Source organism: Plecotus auritus, assembly GCF_963455305.1.
Source record: "Plecotus auritus genome assembly, chromosome: 8".
Taxonomy (NCBI): Eukaryota; Metazoa; Chordata; class Mammalia; order Chiroptera; family Vespertilionidae; genus Plecotus; species Plecotus auritus.
The window spans coordinates 72,756,793-72,779,902 of NC_137782.1; the positions used below are offsets into that span (position 1 = coordinate 72,756,793).

Below are 23,110 nucleotides of genomic sequence, written 5' to 3' on the forward strand. Positions count from 1 at the left end.
AATGGAACTGAGGGTGGGCCACACAGGGTACCACAAAGGCATCCATAACCATGTATTTCTTTAAAAAATATAGAGCAAATAAGATCAAATGTTAAGATCTGACAAAGCTTCTCTGTAAGCTCAATATCAGTTTGTAACTTTCAAATGCTTAAATAAAAACAAAAAGCTGAAGCAACTGTGTTATTTTGTTCAACTGAATAACGAAGGTTCTTGAGAAAGAGACTCTGAGGAAGGTTTTACTCCTGTTTAAGCCACTTCACCTTCTATGAGTAAGATGTGAGATGTGTGTCTGGCAAAGCCACACGTCTGTAAGATATTTTTCTCTCCCCTAGGCCTTATATCCAGTGATGGATTTTGCAGATATCTGATGTCAGATGAAAATGCCCCCGTCTTCCTAGATCGTTTAGAACTTTACCAAGAAATGGACCATCCTCTGGCTCACTACTTCATCAGTTCTTCCCACAACACCTATCTCACTGGCCGACAGTTCGGCGGGAAGTCTTCGGTAGAAATGTACAGACAGGTTCTCCTGGCTGGCTGCAGGTCAGAAACTCAAGACAGCTGAGTTTGTATATGACACCCTTTTACTTTTCTCTGAAACAACAGAAGAAGTACTCAAAGTGCAATGGACATTGGTCCTTCTCTTAAATGGTGGCCATTTAACTTTGGGAAAGGGAGGACAATATCTGTTCCACAAAGGTCTAGAGTCCTCCTGTGGGTCAAAAGATATTTTCTACTGTAAATTTATCCCCAAAAAAATACATGTTTTAGGAAGTCATGCTGTTTCCAATTGGTCACAGGCACTTGGAAATTTAACATTAATGTTAAAGTTCTAAAATTTCATACTCTGAGAATAAAGATTATTGAAAATTATTTTCTTTTACAGAAATTGGCAAACATGTGGGGCTTAAAATATGACAAAAATGCTAAAAGTGAAAAATAAGAAATTACGATTTTTTCCTTGGTTATCAATAGCCAATACCTTATTTCCTTAACTTGCTATTTTTTTGTTAGTATGGAAATATTTTAACAGAAATTAACTATCAGAATTTCTTTCTCTGAATACTTGAGTATGAACTGCTGAAATAATGAGAACATTTTCTCTTATGGTCAAAGCAACATCATCCCATCTAACAAAATTTAAACATTATTCTTTAACATCATCTAAAATACAGCCCATATTCAAATTTCCCCATTCGTCCCCAAATTGTCTTTTATAGTAGCTTTGTCAAAACTAGAATTTCATACAGAACCACACTGCAACCAGTTAGCACTCTGAAGTGTCTCTTAATTTCAGACCAGTCCCTTTTTCTTAACACCAAACTGATAAGGAGAATAATGTGATTTTAACCTGCATACTCCATGAAATAATCCTGTCAATTCACTCCATTTTCTACTTCTATAAGAAAACAACTTATTTTGGCATCTTTTAATTTTTACACACACTATTTTATTAGTAGGGTCCAATATTATAATTTCACTGTGTTGCTAGATGTGTCGAACTTGACTGTTGGGATGGAAAAGGTGAAGACCAAGAACCGATAATAACTCATGGAAAAGCGATGTGTACAGATATCCTTTTTAAGGTAAGTTTTAAAATTGCATAGCTGTAGTCTTTCCTATTTCATGTGGAAATAAGTAGTGTGGAAAAAAACAACAAAATATTTGTTTTCTCAAGCATTTTACCTTCATATTCCTTTCTTCCAGTTTTGAGGAGAAACAAGAAAAATGTTTTTTCCATTTAGTGTCTCTTTCATGTTACGTTTCCTGCTTTCAAATGCTGACAGTGCTTAGAATGAGGTTTCTCTGGCAGAGTTTCCATGGTTCTACTTACCTTAAAAAGTCTTTGATTTTATCTATTCTTTTCTTTTCTTTTTTTTCTTTTTTTCTTTTTTTGCTTGCTTACTTTGCATTATTCCTGAAGAACTTCAAAGTGGCATAAAAAGATAAATAGAATACAGAAAATAAAATGGATTATAAATAGTGTCTATAAGGATAAGAAAATAAGATACTAAGACCAGAGTTTATAAATGCTTGTCAGGAAGTTCTATAAACTGAAACCACACCACAAATTGGGCTCCAAACTTTCTAGAATTCATTGGAAAAAGAACAACATGATAATTTACAGGATTCGTAAAATACAGACGGAGCAGTAGGTCCAAAGAAGCACAGTTACTCCCAGTCCTGACACCAGAGGGGAGATCTCCAACCCCCGCCACCCGAGGTTCTCATGGGGAAATCTACATTTTACAGATAGGCATCTCAAAATGGCCTTTTGGTGACCTCTATGTATGATTTGAAGGTGGATTTCTTAGAGCAAGCATGTCAAACTCGTGGCCCATGGGACGCATGCGACCCACAATGAATATTTTTGTGACCCAGCCAATATAACGGTATGTAAGAAACAGTTTAATAAAAATTTTGTAACTTAATTTTTACAATATCCAGTTATACATAATTATTAATAACGAACTACAATGTTCGCTAATGACTGATTACTATAATCGTGTTGCATTCATTTACCCTACACGCCTTAAGTGCAGGCGTACCATTTCTCTCCACTAATACCAGTAGCAAATATTTTAGCAGCCGATTGCCACGTCATTAGTCTTGTACTGACTTGTTTGGTGTGTGCAACAGGAAGTATTTCGCTTTTGGAGAATAAGAAAAATAGGTTTATTTGCATTATGCTTATTAATTTGTGCAGTTATTCAGTGTCTGGTAAGTTAATGTTCAAGAAAAAATATTAATTTTTATTAAAATATTCCATTATTTTTTGTTAATAATTACTCATTTATTTCAGCCCTTGTATTCAGCATGTCTCCATCAAAATAAACCTACGTTTCTATGAAAATTGAAGCTTTTGTTTTTTTGAGGCCCACAGAAACTTAAACCTTGTTTATTTGGCCCATCTTAGCCTTTGAGTTTGACATGCTTGTCTTGGAGTGTTCCTCACTATGTTCCAATGATATCCTGCCAAAAGACAAGTAAAAAATGAAATTCTGTGGTTGGCCAGTATGTCAGGTTCATGGCTCTCTGTCATGTTCTTGTAACTCAGAATAGTGATTGCAATATCTGGAGCAGTAGTCGTCAACCCTGCCTACATGTGGAAAATTATCAGGGGCATTTTTATAAACAGATGCCTAGGTTCTATACCAGCCTTGGGCAAACTACAGCCCGCGGGCCGGATCCGGCTGTTCTATCCGGTTCTCTTGCTCTCCCCTCCGCTCCTTTACTTTGAATTTATATTAGTTCACACAAACACTCCATCCATGCTTTTGTTCCAGCCCTCCAGTCCAGTTTAAGAACCCATTGTGGCCCTCGAGACAAAAAGTTTGCCCACCCCTGTTCTATACCCATAACACGCCATGCATGTAATTTCTCTTAGCCAAGATGTTGGTGAGTTTTGAGCAACAATGAATTCAACAGTATTCCTGAGAAGTACCAAGAGCATATTCAAGTGGGAAGCCATGGGTCTGCACAAACATGAAGGGTTGATGACCCTTTAAGAAATAAAAACCCTAGAAAGGAAGCTTAGCTGAAAAGAAGGCCCTACCCCCTCCACTTGGAGGTGAGCAAAGGAGAACCCATGGATAGAGCCAGGATTTTACTCAAGGTGTAATTCTTTGGTCAGTTTAAGTGGACAATCAAGGTTGTAGACAGTTCACCTGGGAAGAATCTTTAAGCAAAAATAACTAAAGGACCACCGTGGCCATAAGGGTGCTCAATAAAATACTCCAGGATTATCCAACCTAGGGCATTTTCATTTCAAATGGACTTCTCCAGATAACTATCTATAATAATAAAAGTGTAATATGCTAATTAAACTGGAAAGCTGAATGACCTTCCAGACATCATCCCGGACATCCTTCCAGACAAAGCCACTGTGGTGGGGGCTGAGGTAGAGGTGGTTAGGGGTGATCAGGCAGGCAGGTGAGCAGTTAGGGGTGATCAGGCAGGCAGGCAGAGGGGTTAGGGGCAATCAGCCAAGTAGGCAGAGAGGTTAGGGGTGATCAGGCAGGCAGGCAAGCAGTTAGGGGTGATCAGGTAGGCAGGCAAGTGGTTAGGAGTGATCAGGCAGGCAGGCAAGTGGTTAGGAGCATCAGGCAGGCAGGCAAGTGGTTAGGAGCGATCAAGCAGGCAGACAAGTGGTTAGGAGCAATCAGGCAAGCAGGCTAGCAGTTAGGGGCAATCAGGCAGGCAGGCCAGTGGTTAGGAGACAGCGGTCCTGGATTGCGAGAGGGTGCAGGCCAGGTGAGGGACATCTCTCCCCGCATGAATTGCGTGCACCGGGCCTCTAGTTATATAATATTTTCCCAATTAACTAAATGATGAGACTCGCCCTGTGGTTAATGAAGTTGGGGATATTTACCAAATATGATGCTCTGCTTGTAGAAGCATTGGTTTGTAGCCATGCTTTCTGAAGCTAAGCAGAGAGTGAGGGAGCTGTCTGCTACCAGAGATCATGGTGGGGACATGCTCAGCTCTTTCAAAGTAGTTTCAAGTGATGAAGCCCTCAGTTCAGAGAGGGGCATCCAGAGCACCTCCCTGTGTAACCTCACATGTTGCTTAACTCCCCCCGCCCCCCACTTCACCAGGCTAATACAGAACCAGGGATACTGTAAATGTCACATTAGTTCACATGAGTCTTCATCAAATTAATGAAATGTAGCCACAGACTGATTCCCAGATGCAGGGAAAGTCAATAAAGGCTTTCATCAGTTCACAGGTTGTTACCATCACATATCTCCTCAAGGCAAGAGGAGCAGAATAGTGGTCTGTTGTGAAAATCAGAAAACCACTCGACCAGGTGACCTCAGAACCTGTCTAGGCAAATTATTGACCCAGGAACTAGCCTGCCATGGAGGTGAACTGTCTTCTGTTAATAGCATCATAGTTTTGAAGAAGGAAAAGATGGTTGTGAAAAAGATTATAACTAACCCTTAACTTCATCTGGGTCTGTCTGTGGGGAATTCAACCTGCAGAGGTATCGAGGTAAATGGGTTCTCTAGACCTGAATTGCCAGAATTGACTTTCTGAAAAACTCAAATTACTAAGTCTCTGATTGGTTACAAGTGCTTTAAGTTTTTTGCTCTTCTCTCTCATTAACACTCTTTTATTTTTAAAGGATGTTATTCAAGCCATCAAGGAAACAGCATTTGTCACATCTGAATATCCTGTAATTCTCTCCTTTGAAAATCACTGCAGGTATAATGATGCATCCTACTCCAAATCTCTAAGGGTTGTTTCCTAATCCCCATCTCCACTCCTGCTCTACATCTTTTTACATCTTTTTAAATAACTGAATAGTTTGTTTGGTCTTATGCAACACATAATCAGTTTTGGGTTAAAAAAAAATAAAGAAGTTAAAACAAAAGAAAACCCCAATCTACTACTGTTCCTCACCTCCAAAAAAATAAATAAACAAAACTAAGTCATCTTAATGTGTTCTAGAGATGCTTTCTCTAAACAAAAGGGCAGATATCAGAACACCATGCCCAAAGTTACATTAAGTTGGAAGACTTGTCAATATATTTGAAATCAGACTTCATGACTTTGAAAGACATTTTTTAAATTCTGTTTTTCAGCTCTTAGTGCAGGGGCAGAATCTTCTTCTTCTTCTTCTTTTTTAAGACACTGGTTAAAGTTTGTGGTATATAACAGTACCTCTTAGTGAACATCAAGAGGACAGTCATGCATTTTGTAGAGTGGAAGTTTTTAATTGCCTAGGAATGAGTGTTTCTTCTTCTTGGCCGGGTAATGGATGTTTGAATTTACAAATGCCATTTTTTCTTTCCAGCAAATATCAACAGTACAAGATGTCCAAATATTGCGAAGATCTATTTGGGGATCTCCTGTTGAAACAAGCACTTGAATCACATCCAGTATGTATTTTTAGCTAGCCATATTTCTAACATGAATGAATTTGTTTTGAAATTCATTTCTAAGGGGTCAAGTAGTTCTGAAGGACTAATGCTAAAGATCTTCATTTTTATTTAAATTTGTTGGTACAGAAAGCTTTCATTGTGCTTTAGAGAGATGTGTAGATAGAAACATAAACTTTGGGTTCCATTTAATTCAGATCTTGGGGTCTTTTGGTTTCTGCGATCTTGGTCCTAAAATTTCATAAAATGCCCACTGGCCAAGCAGGGGTCCTCAAACTTTTTAAACAGGGGGCCAGTTCACTGTCCCTCAGACAGTTGGAGGGCTGGACTATAGTTTAAAAAAAAACTATGAACAAATTCCTATGCGCACTGCGGGCCCGGGACGAGTCGGCTGCTAAGCAGGACAGGCAGCAGCACCCGGCGGGCCGGATAAATGTCCTCAGCGGGCCGCATGTGGCCCTCGGGCCGTAGTTTGAGGACGCCTGGTCTAGAGACTCAGCAGTCATTCTCAACTCGTTTTATGTTAGGATCACCTGGGGGAACTGCTAAAAATACCTTTGCCAGGGCCCTACTCAGAGCTCCTGATTTAATTGATCCATGTTGGGCCTGAGCATGGTGTGTTTTGTTTGTTTTTTTTTAAAAAAACTCTTCAGGTGAATCAAATGTGCACCCAGGGTTCAGCACCCATGGGAACTTGTTGCTATGGGAAGTTCACAGATTAAAGTCATAGCAGACTGAAGTTCAAGTTCTCAACTCCAAAATAAATACTTGGACAATGTTTTATGTATTTCTTTTGCATTTCATTTTTATACCTGCTAATTCCTTCATCAAACAAAGAATTGTTAACCTGTGGACCATCCATAGGTTTATGTATCTATCTACACATCTCTCTAAAGCACAATGAAAGCTTTCTGTACCAATAAATTTAAATAAAAATGAAGATCTGTAGCATCAGTCTTTCAGAACTACTTGACCCCTTTTGTGAACTCATCGTAATGGCATACAATTTTTTAATATAAACATCCCAGAGAGTTCATCACACTTTTACAAAGATCCATAACCCCCGTGGTTAAGATCCACTGTCACAGATCTTATGAGTAGCCAGACAGCTAATGCACAAAGTATAAAACAATGCACAGTAATAAAAGTTTGCTCCATTCTTTATTTTTCCTTTTTCTTTTTTTATTGTTTAAAGTATTACATATGTCTTCTTTTTCCCCCATCGACCCCTCCCTGGCCACTCCCACCCCCCAGGACAAGCCCCCACCGTCCCAGTGTCTGTGTCCATTGGTTATGCTAATATGCATGCATACAAATCCTTTGGTTGATCTCTTACCACACCCCCTCCCCCAACCCTACCCTGCCTTCCCTCTGAGGTTTGACAGTCTGTTTGATGCTTCTCTGTCTCTGGATCTATTTTTGTTCATCAGTTTATGTTGTTCATTATATCCCACACATGAGTGAGATCATGTGATATTTATCTTTCTCCGACTGGCTTATTTCACTTAGCATAATGCTCTCCAGGTCCATCCATGCTGTTGCAAATGGTAAAAGTTCCTTCTTTTTTACAGCAGCGTAGTATTCCATTGTGTAGATGTACCACAGTTTTTTAATCCACTCATCTGCTGATGGGCACTTAGGCTGTTTCCAAATCTTAGCTATTGTAAATTGTGCTGCTATGAACATAGGGGTGCATATATCTTTTCTGATTGGTATTTCTGATTTCTTTGGATATATTCATAGAAGTGGGATTACTGGGTCAAATGCCCCACTCTTGACAAGCAGCTGATGGGCCCAGACATGGTAGCATGAGGTGGCAGTAGAACATGACAGTGGCTGACATGAAGGAAAGTGCTTTGTGTTACTTGTGAGCAAACACATCCAGTGGTTGACAAATGAGTTTTTTTCAGAAACGATCTACGGAGCAGAAAAAATATGCAGGAGACAAGGATATTGTATCCTTTGCACCCATCCCCTGATTCTCTTCAGTTTACTCAAGTCACAGCTGCAGGTGCCCTGTGCATGTCCACGAGCTGCATCCTATTTCTCTGTGTACTGGCTGCCTTTCAGCTGACTGCCAGCCTGCAGCTTTTCTCGGAGGGAGAGCTCTGGTCACAGGAGCCTGCTCTGCCCACAGGTGAAAGATAGGCCAGAAGTGCCAGAGAATTAACACCCCCGCCCCATGCTCCCTCACTCTTCAGAAGGGATAACTTCGAGCACATGTTTCCCACCATCCCCCAGGGTTCCCCAGCAGGATCACTGTCCAGTCGCCCAGAGTGATAACTTGTCTGATAACACACTCTTGATTGGCTGCCTGTCTCCTTTTTATCACTTTCCTACTCCTCTTAGAGTGTCCTGGGGCAGCCTCCCAAATAAACTACCGGGGCATTAATCCTGGTCTCAAACTGATTAAAAGGGAACCAAAGCTAAGAAATATCCCTGATTTTTTCTCTCACTTTTTTGTCACCAAGGCCCTCTGTTTATTTTATTTTTTGGTTGGGCTAAGGTGCTTGCTTTGGGGGAAAGACCAGTGTGTTCTCCGTGGAGTGATATGCGCATGTGTCAAAGGTGTTATGAGAAGCATCTATATATATAAAAACCTAAGCGACTGGCTGATAGGACAACCAGCCAGTAGCTATGATATGCACTGACCACCAAGGGGCAGACGCTCAACACAGGAGCTGCTGAGCTGCAGTCACTTGGCGTGGTGGTTCTTGGGTGACGCACCCAGAACCAGAGAGGAGGGAGCCCGATTCCCGGTTGCGTCATCCGAGAACTGCCCTCTCGCAATCTGGGACCCCTCAGGGGATGTGGGAGAGCTGGTTTTGGCCCAAGCCCCGCAGGCCAGGCTGAGGGCCCCACCAGTGAACAGATCCGTGCACTGGTCTCTAGAAGGTAATATAAATGGGAGTAAGACTTGCTCTCTGAACCAAGAGATTGCGGGTACAGCGGGGGTGTAGGACACATGACACAAATGTAACAACATAACTAAAAAGAAGGTGGCCTGTGATGTGTGTAATATTTCTTGGAGATATCCAGATTCAAGAGAGAGTGCTGTGGAGTGGACCAGTTTACAACAGGCTTCCCGAAAGCAGAATTTCAGCAAAGTGTTTCATTTGAGGAAACACAGACATGGGAATGCATAGTGCCTTGCATATTAAGTAGTATAAAAATTAGTTTTGAAAATTAATGGATGCCTGAAGGGTGGATGGATAAGAGTGGGTGGGTTAGTGGGTGGGTGGGTATATAGATGGATGGGGGAATAGATGACTGAGTTCTATGGATTAGAGGTAATAGAAGAAAGGGAACTTCCTTTGCAGACATAAATCCAAGCAAATGAAACCATATTAGAGGTTAGATTTCAGTAATTAAGACCACGCCATTCTTGTTTCCCTTATGGAACCCACAAAACTATAGTCCCAAGTGTAGAGGTTGGGTCAGACTGAGCACACAGGCTTACTGTGCCATCCAACACTTGGAGGGATCAGGGGAGACCTTGTGGTTGGGAAAGCCAATTCTGACCTAAGCAGCCACAATGATTCTTTGCACTTTACCAGATATTTAAAAAGGGCAAAGCCTGAGTTTGGGCAGGAGCTGCTCCTCCGACGCCACCCCAGGTCAGACCCCGCTCCATGGGGGAAGGTGGGGCAGCTCTGCATACCCTGGAGGTGGTGTGGAGGTCAAGTTTGCCACAATAGTCTGAGGCAAAGTTGGATATGGTGGGCTAATTGGGATTGGAGAAGGAAATCATAAAACTGTGCTGACTGCCATCTAGTGGATATGGGTGGTATAACTCCCAGGCCTCTGCTCCTTCTGGGCTGGGAATGAGAATGGAGAAGCACAACCTGTCACTAATTCAGCCTTTTCTGTTTTTCTGTAGCTTGAACCAGGCAGGCCCTTGCCATCCCCCAATGACCTCAAAAGAAAAATACTTATCAAAAATAAACGGCTGAAACCTGAGGTTGAACAAAGTAAGTCAAATTCATGCATCTATAATGGGTGCATACACACCTTGTATGTTTCAACAATTCAGCTGTTTAGAATGCAATATGTTTTAAAACCATGGATTTGGGGGTGGAGGGTGTAGTTGTGATGTTACATATTTTCATTTAAGTTGCCACATTTTCATTTAAGTTTAGTTTCTGCATCAGTTCGTTTCTGCAGTGGGAAAAGCATCCTATATAATAAAAGCCCAGTGACTGTAACGGCAGAATGACCACTTGACCAGTCGCTATGAGGTGCATTGACTACCTCTCAGTCCCTCCCCTTTTCCCAGCCCCTCCCCCCCGCCCCGCCACCTGCAGGCTCCGATCACAGCATGGTGAACGGGGAACCGGGTGGGTGGTGGTGGGGCAGGACTGGGGACTAGCGAGTGGGTGGAACATCCGACCTCTTGTTCCCCCCCCCTGGCCCACAGGCTCCGATCTCAGCATGGCAAATGGGGAACCACAGGGAACCGGTTGGGTGGCAGTGGGGTGGGCTGGGGACTGGCAAGTGGGCGGAAGATGGCCCTGATCACAGGCTAGGCCTAGGGACGCTACCTGTGCACAATTTCATACACTGGGCCTCTAGTCCTATCTAATAAAAGAGTAATATGCAGATTGACCATCACTCCAACACACAAGATGGCTGCCACCATGTGGTCAAAGATGGCTGCCCCCATTGGTCACAAGATGGCCACCACAAGATGGCCAGTAGGGGAGGGCAGTTAGGGGTGACCAGGCCAGCAGAGGAGGGAAGTTGGGGGCGACCGGTCCTGCAGGGAAGGGCAGTTAGGGGGACCCAGGCCTGCAGGGAAGGGCAGTTGGGGGGGACCCAGGCCTGCAGGGAAGGGCAGTTGGTGGGGGACCAGGCTTGCAGGGGAGGGCAGTTAGGGGTGACCAGGCCTGCAGGGGAGGGCAGTTAGGGGTGACTAGGCCTGCAGGGGAGGGCAGTTAGGAGCAATCAGGCTGGCAGGAGAGCAGTTAGGCATCAATCAGGCTGGCAGGGGAGTGGTTAGAGGGTGATCAGGCTGGCAGGCAGAAGTGGTTAGGGGCAATCAGGAAGGCAGGCAGGCGAGCAGTTGGGAGCCAGCAGTCCTGGATTGTGAGAGGGATGTCTGACTGCCCATCGGGCCTAAACAGGCAGTCAGATATCCCTCGAGGGGTCCCAGGTTGGAGAGTGTGCAGGCTGGGCTGAGGGACACACACCCCTGTGCACGAATTTCATGCACCAGGCATCTAGTATTCATATAACAAGAATTTGGAGGGGTCCCAAGGAGAAATGAGAAGAAAGTGGAAGAGGCGTTTTCAAATTTATCAAAATATAAGGAACTAGCATTTTATCATTTTATATGCTCTAAACTCCTTTTGAAAAGTTTTCCTTGCACTTTGCTCATGTTATACATACATATCTAGGGATCCTAGGTAAATGTGAAAGTGTGAATGTATGTGTGTGTGTGGGTGTAGAGAGGTTAAGAGAGAAATGATTTTACATAGATATTTCCCCCAGTATTTTCCTAGAATATTATCTTTCAACAAATCTCTTAGTTCAGTAAATTAATAGCATCAAATATTGTATGATTGCATTGTGTTTTTCCCCTAGGTAGTCTACATTAAATTTTTAATTGTATTAATTATAGTTTTCTTTTATTACAAAAGCAACGATGCTATTGAAAAGTGAAGACAACAAAAAAGTATAAGAAACTAATAAAATAGCACTAAATTATATATTTTATACAGAGATATATATACTATAGACACATACATACATGCATGTTTAGACATATGCATACATTTTAACAAAACTAGGATCGTGTAAAGTGTACTCATTTCAAAAATTATTTTTAAGTCAACCAAGTATATTTACATTTAGCAGAAGGTAAATCTACAAACTGACTTTAATTGTAATGTATGAAACACAACACAGAATATATTGTGGTATATGCGACCCTTTCACCAGTCCCAAGTTGATGGATTTTTCATTACTATGAAAACAACAATGATAAACATGCCTGAATATTCATTTTGTACATTTGTGCAGCCTTCTCCTTGGAATCAATTTGTACAGTTAGAGTCGGTTGGTCAAAGCACAGACACATTTTATACTGTGATATATCTTGTTATACTGTCTTTCAGAAAAGTTGTACCAAGTTATACTCTCACTATAATATGCAAGATAGCCTGTTTCCCAGCCCTATTCTTAATGCTGGGTGTTGGCCATTTTTATAGTCTGGGTACTCAACACTAGAAGACAATGATACTTTAATTTTTTATTTATATGTCTTTGAAAACTAGCTTCTTTATCATCATTTATGATTTCTCCTTTTTCCATTTTTTAAATTATTTTGTCTTTATCTTATGGACTTACTAAGGGTTTTTTATGTATTAGGGTAATAACCCTGGTTATAGCAGTGGCAAATACTCTTTCCTGGAGTTTGATCATTCTTCAATGTGCATGTTTCTTTTCTGTCACTTCACCTAAATTGTCCTCCAATCATGGGTTTTTGTTACCAAGACTTAAAAGAAATCCTTCACAATGACTGAGCCCCCTCTCATGCCTCTGAAAAGTGGGCAGTTCACCCATGTTCTTCATCATGTATAGAGAGTGTGACTGTTGCATGTTCCTTAAGGTCATCCACCAGGACTGGGTGAGACAGAGGCCTTAGCCCCAGAGGAGCCTAGACAATGCATTTCTTTCCTTTTTATTTCCTTCTCAGTGTGAATCTTAAATCCCAGGCTCTATAAGTGATTTAACATCCGTCACCTTCTCCTTCTAGAGCAGCTCGAAGCTTTGAAAAGCATGATGGAAGCTGGAGAATCCGCTGCTCCAGTTAGCATCTTAGAGGATGATAATGAGGAAGAAATAGAAAGTGGTAAGTTGTGTGTTGTTGTTTGTTTTGTCTTGTGTTTTTTTTTTTTTTTTCATTTACATGTCACAAAAGTACTTTTTAAATTAAAAATTGAATTTTAATTCTTAATAGTCGGGTGTATGTTCATGCACCAAACTTAATCTTTTGGTATTTTGGGGTATTTTTCCAAATAGTATTACTTTCCGTTTTCTTAGGCACCAGATTTTAGTGACTTAGTCATCTCCCTTCCTGTTGTGCAATTCACTCAGCTGTTCAGCAGAAATTCACAGCAGGAGACTCCTTAAAGCCCTTACTATCCGAGAGAGGGGTTGGAGTACAAAGGATATTTGCAGTCCTCCCTATAAACAAACACATAAACTTGAGTGTTGTTAATGATGATAGTAGTAAGGCAAGTTAAAAGGACAGGAATGTGAGCCAAAACCCACAAGTAAATGATTGGTTTGAAGGTACACCCACAAAATGAACTGGAAACTCAAAGCCAGTTTTAAGATTCAAATTCCTTCGAATAACCAGCTCACTGGATCTAGATAGGTAGATAATTTTAACAAAGGCAGCCTTGTTTAACATATTTGAATATTTGCTATTAGCTTCTGTTTTACTTTGGCCATACGGGAACAACCATAATGTTGTTTTAATGGACCTTTTGAGAGGTGTGGACTGTTTAGAAAGTTATTTGTTCATTATGTAGCATGAGAACTGATTAACAAAATAATTTGGACTTGTACTGTGTACCTGTTGGTTAGACAGTGCCTTGGATTTAGAGAGTGGCTTTGGGCTAAATAATTTAAAAATACTTAACCTATATAATAAAAGCTTAATATGCTAAGTGTCTGGTTGTCTGGTCATCCGTTCAACCAATCAAAGTGTAATATGCTAACGATATGCTAAGGCTGCTCAACATGCACAGATGCTCCGACCAATAGGTTAGCTTGCTGCTGGGGTCTGGCCGATCAGGACTAAGTGAGATGGGCCAGACATGCTCTGGAGCCCTACCGCAGTCTCTCCCCAGCTGGCCAACCTCCTGAGTCCCTCCCCGGCCCCAATAGTGCACCAGTGGGGTCCCTTGGCCTGGCCTGCACCCTCTCCCAATCCAGGACCCCTCAGGGGATGTTGGAGAGCCGGTTTCAACCCGATCCTGCTCAACACAGGAGCTGCCTCCTGGTGGTCAGTATGCTCCCACAAGGGGAGCGTCACTCAGCCAGAAGTTGGGCTCACAGTTGGCGAGCACAGCAGCAGTGGCGGGAGCCTCTCCCACCTCCATGGCTGTGCTAAGGATGTCCGACTGATGGCTTAGGCCCGCTCCCCATAGGTAAAAACTTGAAAGCTATAAGAATTAACTAATCTTATTCATAACCCCCTCGTAAGTAAAGACTTCTAACTGTGGTCTATGTTGATATGCAAACAGTGGGTTCAATTTCACTCCCAGAGAAAAGTCAGAATGACTTGCTTTTATATGCTTTATATGGCAGGGGAGGTCTAGAAGGCCAAAGATATCTGATATTATTTAATCAATGCCTGTTATGGTTACCTATTACTGTGTAACACATCACCCCAAAATTTAGAGGCTTAAAACAACACTATTATCTTCTCAGTTCTGTGGGTCATCTGGGCTTAGGTTGGTAGTTCTCCCTAAGGTTTCTCATGCAGTTGCCCACAGGTGACATCTGGGGCTGGAGTCATCAGAAGGTTCTGGAGTCATCAGAAGGTTCGGTTGGGCCAGTTGTCCAAGATGGCTCACTCACGTGGCTAGCAGCTGTGTCTGCTGGGAGCTCTGCTGGGCCTGCTGACCCAAGCACCCCCATGTGGCCTCTCCATGTGGTTTGGGCTTCTCACAGCACGATGGTCCTGTTTTTCTTCCAAGAAGCAGAAAACAGAAGCTGCTAAACTATTTAAGAGCTACACCTGGACCTGGGACATCATCACTTCCTCTCTATGCTATGCATCAAATCAGACTTAGCACCCACCCAGGTTCCAGGAGGTGGGTACGCAGGAAGGTCACATTGTAGAAGCGCAGGTGGGAAGGCAGATGTTATAGTAGCTGTCTTTGGAAAATAGTCTGCCATAATGCCTACTATATTATTTCACAGTTTTTGCAAATAATAAACCTAAACAAGATTTAAGAATAAAATGTTGAAAGGGCTATGTTCAAAAGTTCAGTAAAACACTTCTAAAATTTGAAAAGATGACTCTTAGGTAAACATAGTTTCTTAACTTACACTTCATAGATGGTACTCAAAAACATGAAGGCATTACTAGATACTATAATCCAGTAAAACAAACTGCAGAATAATGGAATAAACTAACGAGAAAAAAAAAATAATAACTACCATTGTTACACCAACATTTTGACATGATCCCATAGCTGGTAAGCAGTGGGACTAAGATTCAATTCTAGAATTGCCTTATCTCCTTTTGTACCTTACAATCTTGCCCTTCTAATATATAGGAATACAAAGAAAACTCAAATATGCAAAATGGTTGTTAAAAAAATTTAAGGAGAAAGAATATAACTGATAAAAGTCAAATTTTTTGAACATACATATTAATCTAAAATGATGATCAGTGTGATTCCACTTATCACCCTTAAGGGTACTTTCCCAACTTTTATGAATATGTTAATTATTCTTATAGACAAAAATATGCCTCTAGTGGCTCCCATGTTATTTCAAAATATGCTTGAGATTTTGATTAAATTTTAACAGAAATAATCATGAGGGATAGTATAGATGTAGGAAAGTAGCTGAGAGGATAGAATGATTCATTTGAATTTCTCTTTAAAGGCATAGAGGTTTCTGCTTTACCAGTTATATATTTGGCTAGAGGCCTGGTGCATGAAATTTGTGCACAGGGGGTGTGTGTCCCTCAGCCCAGCCTGCACCCTCTCCAATCTGGGACCCCTCAAGGGATGTCCGACTACCCGTTTAGGCCTGATCCCACTGGCAGTTGGACATCCCTCTCACAATCCAGTACTGCTGGCTCCCACAGCTCGCCTGCCTGCCTGCCTGCCTGCCTGATTGCCCCTAACCACTTCTACCTGCCAGCCTGACCACCCCCTAACCATTCCCCTGCCAGCTTGATCAACACCTAACTGCTCCCCTGCTGGCCCGATTGCCCCAAATTGCCCTCCCCTGCTGGCCTGGTCATCCCCAACTGCCCTCCTCTGCCAGCCTGGTCACCCCTAACTGCCCTCCCCTGCAGGCCATCTTGTGGCGGCCATCTTTTGTCTACATGGGGGTAGCCATCTTTGACCACATGGGGGCAGCCATCTGGTGTGTTGGAATGATGGTCAATTTGCATATTACTCTTTTATTAGGTAGGATTCTTACGTTCCCTCAGTAATATATAGTCATAGTTCTGGTCTGTCAGTTGGCTGTCATTACCCTGACCTCACAGTATGATCCTACTATACACAAATGACTAGAGTCTCTCATTTAAACTTGGCCATAGCAGGCAAGAGGAAACCAAGTGAAGTTCAAGAGGGCAGGCTGCCTGGAGGCTGTAGAAAATAGAAAAGGCTCTCAGTCCAAGCATGTGCCCATTCGTTAGCCGGATTTAGATTCAAAAGAACACATGACTCCCAGGACTGTGAGACAAGCAATGGGGAATATCAGAATTATACATGTCTGTACATATTTGCACACTCAAGAGATGATAACATTCATTCATACAACTCTTAAAGTAGTTATTAAATCTCTACCACTTGTATGAAACATACCCCTGAATTCAAGTAGTTTATATCTGGCTGGGCAAGTTCAACTAGAGATTCATGAAATGGAAATTTAATAGTGATAGTGGGAAGTTTCAAAATCTTTGTTATGGACTTGGGTCATGGAAACCCAGTGTCACATTAAGACCATTGTGCTAAGAATCTGGAGAAATCTAATCCACATCTTACTCTGTGGCTTCACAAGTCAAATCATATATTTAAATCTATTTCTTCTTCTGTAAAATGAAGATACTGGACCAGATTAAGACCTAGTCTAGCTCCTCAAATTCTCTTTTTCCTGCCCAAAGCCTATATGACCTACTGTTTTTTGTTTTGATTTGATTTTAATCATCTGCCTCGAGAATATCACCTCACCAGAAGATCATTTCCACAAGAAGAGGGTGTGTCTCTATGGCCTCACCTTCATCCCATGCCTGAAATAGCACCTTGCTTAAGCAGTCTCTCAAATTCCAAATCCAATATAACATCAGTTAAAAGACACCACTATTTTATTTTGATTAAGAAAGAAAAATGCTTTCTATGAATTTTAAAATACCATCAATTGAAGGAAACATCGCAATGTCAGTTATATTAAAATGTTGTGGGGGTGGGAAATGCATCTTTGAATCAGTGAAATCGTTTTACATTTACTCCTGTTCTTTCTTTTTCCTTTGCACATTTTAAACATGCTTTTGAAAAATAGCTCTAATTGTTATGAGCCTGCTAACCTCCCTGTGAGTCCATATTCAGAAATTATTTCACTGTTGTTTTACAATACAGGTCCCTCAAGGATTCTGGCTAGGTTTTATGCAAATTTTTTTCAGGGAATCCAGATCTCACACCAGCATATGAGACACTCCTATGTCTTTAACCAGTTAACTACCACACGTCCAAAACCGAAACCATCCCCACATGCCACAGTATTTTGAAATTAATTTTAAAAATCAATTTGTAATAAATATTATAAAAATAAATATATTACTCACAATTCGGGTGTTCTTGAATATTTTCAGCTGAAAAATTCTCACAAAAAATGATTTTAAAGTTGGTCAGGGCTGCCACTTAGGGAAAACATTTTTTTTAATAGAGGCGCGTGGCGTGTGGGGAAGGTTCACCGCTTGCATGTACTGGTACAGAAGCTTATGACGTACAATGAGTTAAAGAGAAATTCAAGTGGATTATTCTATCCTCTCAGCTACTTTCCTACATCTGTACTATCCCTCGTGATTATTTCTGTTAAAATTTAATCAAAATCTTTTGTAATGAGTGATCCTTTTTCCACAAACAGACTTGGATGGATACCAGAGTTCTTGTCACTTTCCTGGGCCATGGACCGAGTGCGTCTGTGCCTCCTTTCACTGCCTGGGCCATGCTCCTGTGCTCCCACTTAATTTAGCCCCCACTTCCAGCTCTTCCCCTAGCATGAGCCTGAGAAATGACTTCAGAGCCTTTGAAACCTTAGCCAGATTTGACAAGTGGCCTGCAGGAGCAATACAGTCCTTCCAAGCTCGTCTTTTTTTTTTCTTTTTTCTTTTTTTTTCTGTCACCTAATGATTTGTGGACATTTTTGTCTCCTTTTTCAAAATTATCAAATTTATTTTCCTTTTCTTGTATCTTCTTTTTTTCTCTAGCTCTCATGAAAAATCAAAATATAATTTTTATGAGTTACAGGTATTCCTGAGGTGTTGAGGCTTTCACTTTTAGGGTTAGTGTACAGGATGGAAATCATCATTCATTTAGGAATACTTTATTAAGCATTAATCATGTCCAATACCATGCTAGATGCAAGAGAACAAACAAATAACAAGATATGCTTCTTGATAAGAGTTTAGTGAAAGTTTTATTTGAAAAAAAAAATTGCATATTTCAATGTTCCCATTTGCTTTTAGCTTCCTTCGCCTCTAAAAGGGCTTATGTTCCCCCCAAGATGACGGAGAATGTCTGATTGCTTGGTGGTAATTTGGCTTCATGGATATTTCTTTTGTCTTTCATGCAGTTGACCAAGAGGAAGAAGCTCATCCTGAATACAAATTTGGAAGTGAACTTGATGACTTGGGTCACAAGGAAGTTGTTGCAAATAGCGTCAAGAAGGTCAGCATTTTGGTGTCCCCTTTATTTCATAGTTCTCAAGAGGTAGCAGCTGTTATCCAATTTTAGAGATGTAACCACCACAAGAGACTAAAGTAGCCTATAATTTCTCTTCTAAACCCGGTGGCCAGATTACTATCTGAACTCAAGATACACATAATATTAAGTTAGGAAAGACATTTAAATTACTCTTTAGTCATCCCCAGTGTTGACTGCTACCCAGTATCCTTTAAATACTTTCATTTATTGCATTATTGTAGGTCAGCAATTTTTAACCTTTTTCATCTCATGGCACACAAAAACTAATTAAAATTCTGCAGCACACCAAAAAAAATATTTTTTTGAGCTGACAAAAAAAGGTATAATTTTGATCAACCAGACAGCTGATGTTGGGTTGACTATTGTCATTCTTTATTTGACAATCTAAAGGAAAAGAGGGCAATGCCCCCAACTAAATAGTCAGGTATCGCATGTTTTAAAAATTCCTGCAGCACACTGAATAGGGAGACAACAACAGCAGCATCCTAGTGGCAAAGGTGAGCCTGATGAAGTCATTAGGAAAATGAACCCTGATCATCACAAGCAAGCCCTCATTACAAAAACCAGCTCTACTAGATAAGTAGCTCATCTCCCTACTAATGTAGAGTAAGCATAAAAATATTCCCATCTAGCCAACCACTCAGCAAGAAAAATACTTTCTGTGTACCTATTATGGGTTAGGCACAGTATAGGCTATAACAACCCAGAAGAGTAAAAACACACTTGGTTTCTGCCCTCATAGAGCTTATAGTCTGTAGGAGTTTATAGGAAGGGAGTGGGAAATAGATGACAAACAAGTAAACAGTCAATTATATGATTATAATTTGTGAAAAGTACTATTATGAAACTAAAAGTGAATGCTAAAATCAAGACTAATATGGAGGGAATGAGGAAACAAGAACCCAGAGGGTAAAGAGGAACCAGGCATGCACATAAATAGAAAAATAACTTTATTTGCAGAGGGACCACAAGAGTAACAACAAAGACAGTGTAAACAGAGTGAACTGAGTAAAACAAGATGAGATTGCACATGCAGGTGAGAACTAGATGATGCAGGATTTGGGAGGCCACCGTGAGAAACTCAGATGTTAATTTAAGTCAAATGTGAAGCCAATGAAAATATTTAAAGAAGAGAGCAATATAATCTAGTAGGAGCTTTTTAAAACCACTATCATTACCATATGGAGAGGAGTTTAGAAGGAAGCCAGAGTGCATGCAGGAAGAGCCGGTAGGCTAGGCTGTCATACAAGGCCAGACGTCTGAGGGCTTAACAGGAAAGTAAGAACAGAGGATTGAGTGGTTCAAGATCTATTGAGGAAGCAAAAATGATTCATCTTGCTGATGGATTGAATGTCGGGAAGTGAGAGAGATGGTGGGGAGCAAGATAACTCTTTAGGATTTGTGTTTGAGGACTTGGGTAGACCTTGGGGAAAACTGGAAGAGAAAGAATTCAGGAGTTTCAAGTAAGACAGGTTGTTTGAGGCCTGTGAGATACTTAAGGTGCCTCCTAGGTGTTTACATAGCATTTACATCTGACTCTGGGTTTATTTCCTAACTGTATAACCCTGGTAAGTTCCTTAACCTCTCAGTGCCTTGGTTTCTTCATTTGAAAAATGAAGGCCATGATTGGCCCATTATGAAGAGTGAATGGGTTTAGTGTTTGTAAAGAACGTAGAATGGTACCTGGCACATTGAAACTTCTGTAAAAGCCTTATGATGATCTTCACCATTGTCATTGTCATCACTAGCAACATCATCACTTGTATCTAGAACTAGAAGAGAGGTTGGGCTAGAGAGATAAATTCGCAGTTCAGAAGGTATTATTGAAACCATGGAAATAATTGAGATGCTTCATGGAAAGAGAAATAAATGGAGGTCCTATTTAAAGGAGATTCACAGAAGAGGGACCAGTAAAGAAGAGCAAAGTATAGCCAGAGAAGTGGGAGTGAACCCAGGCAATGAGAAAAAGGAAGCCAAGAGAACAGTGTTGAGAGAAAAACAGAGTGGTTGATCATTTTCCCCAGTTTTATTGAGATATAATGGACATACTGCAAGGCGGGACTAAAGAAGTTTATATTTGTTCATATGGAAAATAATGCAATAATATAAGAATAAACTCTGTGTTTTATGTACTCACAAGTGTAAGCCTACTTTTGCCCCACCTTGCATTGTGTAAGTTTAAGGTGTACAGTAAGGTTAGTTAGTGCATCCATCACCTCACATAATTACCTTTTCATGCGTGTGGTGAGAACATTTAAGATCTGCTCTTGTAGCACCTTTCAAGTATATAAAACAATTCTGTTAACTATTGTTACTGCTGTACATTCAGTCCTTGGGATGTATTCATCTTATAACTAGAAGTTTATATCCTTTGACCAACAAACTGCTCCCCAGCCCCCTAGCACCTGGCAAAGTGATTGGTTTTGATGATTCTGTTGAATAACTAAGCAGACTCAAGAGTGTCCATTGGATTGGGAACGGTGGCGACCTGGAAAAGAGAAGTTTCAATGGAGTGGTGGGGGCCACTGGAGCAGGCATGAATGAGTAGAAACTATACTTTTGAGTAGCTTTGCTATAAAGAGCAATAAGAAAAGGGCTGGTGGTTAAAGGTAGCCTGAGGAGTCTAGGGGGTATTACTTTTAAGATGAATGAACTGGAGTTTGCAAACTGTTGGAAATGGTGCAAGTGGAGAGGGGGAGATTAAGTCTTGTGGGAGAGAGGGGCTAACTGCCTGTGGGATCATTGTGACTTGATGGTGTGATCTTTGATTGGAGCAGAGATTCTTAATTATTGAAGACAGTGGATGGAAATGCAGATAGTTGATAAATACATTTGGTTGTAGGAAAACATGAGAGTATGTGTCTGCTGAGCAAAGCTGAAGGAATACCGCTATTATACCTTACTAGAGGCCCGGTGCACGAAATCCATGGGTAGAGGGGGGGGATTCCCTCAGCCAAGCCTGTACCCTCTCCAATCTGGGACCCCTTGAGGGATGTCTGATGGCCCGTTTAGGCGGGCCTAAACGGGCGTTAGGACATCCCTCTCACAATCCGGACTGCTGGCTCCCAGCCGCTTGCCTGCCTCTACCTGATTGCCCCTAACCGCTTCTGCCTGCCAGCCTGATCACCTCCTAACCACTCCCCTGCCAGCCTGATCGACACCTAACTGCTCCCCAGCTGGCCCAATTGCCCCTAACTGCCCTCCCCTGCTGGGCCTGGTCACCCCTAACTGCCCTCCACTGCCAGTCTGGTTGCCCCTAACTGTCCTTCCCTGCATGCCTGGTCACTCCCAACTGCCCTCCCCTGCTGGTCTGGTCCCCCCCAACTGCCCTCCCTTGCTGGCCTGGTCTCCCCCAACTATCCTCTTCTGCTGGCCTGGTCACCCCTAACTGCCCACAACTGCCCTCCCTGCAGGCCATCTTGTGTCCACATGGGGGCAGCCATCTTTGACCACATGGGGGTGGCCATCTTGTGTCTTGGAGTGACAGTCAATTTGCATATTACTCTTTTATTAGATAGGATCTTTTCTGATAGAGAATTTCAAGTGTTCTCAGACTATTGGATACCTGCTAACACTCAGCTGCTGTACTACATAAAGCCTTTATCAATATACAGACATAAGTGTTGAATTGCTGAAGAATGATAATTCGTGCTTAGTGCCCTTTACATGTCAGGGGAGGTGACCACACTGATTATTTCCCAAGCCCCACGACTAAATCACTAACTAAATTACCGTTAGGAAAAATCTAAATAGATGAAAACTGTCAGCAAAGGAGGGAGACAGTATTAAAATGAGTTTTTATGGTCTATGAAACAGTATCTTTTCAGTACCTGCTTTTGTCCATGGCTTTATGTCATTGATAAATTCCCATCTTGACAAATAAATAGAATAACAAGTTTACCCATATTTTGTTTAAATATGGCCATAGGTATAGCTGGCAAATTTGGAATTATTTTGCTCTTTAGAGAAGTAAACAAATCATTTTCATTCTTTAATTTAGGTTTCTGATGACCTTGAACATGAAAACAACAAAAAGGTAAGAAAATAATTTCCTCGTGCATTTTGTTTTCATTACAAAACACCATATGTGGCCTCCTAATATTGAACATGATGTTCCAAGTGTTATTGCTCTATCTTCCCCCTGCCCCATGGAATGTCCAGCTTACTGTTTATGGATATAATATTTACATGCTTGATGCATCTAATTTCAAGAGTCTTTAAAAGAAAGAAATAATCACAGTGGTAAAATGATTACATCCCAATGAAATCACAAAAGTAGGGCAGATGAATAAGATGATTTTCCAAAAAATAAGTGTTTAATGCATTTTCTTAGCTGGGATTAGAGATGTCATTCCTAGAACAGAAATACATGATCATCAACACACTGACTTTGAAAATACAAATCTACACTAATAAAAGAGAAACATGCAAATTGACCGTCATTCCACTACGCCCACCATCCAATCAGGAGTGAGTATGTAAAATAACCCAACAAAAATGGCGGCGGCCACGGAGCTGGAGTGAGCAGGAGGCTTGGGTTGC

The 23,110-nt window shown here is 41.3% G+C and overlaps 1 protein-coding gene across 15 annotated transcripts in view; it reads left to right on the forward strand.

Moving 5' to 3' along the window:
- Nucleotides 1–23,110, forward strand: part of PLCB4 (phospholipase C beta 4) — a 400,050-nt gene that overhangs the window by 325,893 nt on the left and 51,047 nt on the right. For all 15 annotated transcript variants that reach the window (XM_080683992.1, XM_080683985.1, XM_080683990.1 and 12 more), the window contains 8 exons: nucleotides 333–543; nucleotides 1,493–1,586; nucleotides 5,129–5,208; nucleotides 5,801–5,885; nucleotides 9,766–9,856; nucleotides 12,643–12,738; nucleotides 18,438–18,532; nucleotides 22,569–22,604. In XM_080683992.1, coding sequence (XP_080540118.1) covers nucleotides 333–543; nucleotides 1,493–1,586; nucleotides 5,129–5,208; nucleotides 5,801–5,885; nucleotides 9,766–9,856; nucleotides 12,643–12,738; nucleotides 18,438–18,532; nucleotides 22,569–22,604 — 788 coding nt within the window. The remainder of the gene's footprint in view (nucleotides 1–332; nucleotides 544–1,492; nucleotides 1,587–5,128; nucleotides 5,209–5,800; nucleotides 5,886–9,765; nucleotides 9,857–12,642; nucleotides 12,739–18,437; nucleotides 18,533–22,568; nucleotides 22,605–23,110) is intronic.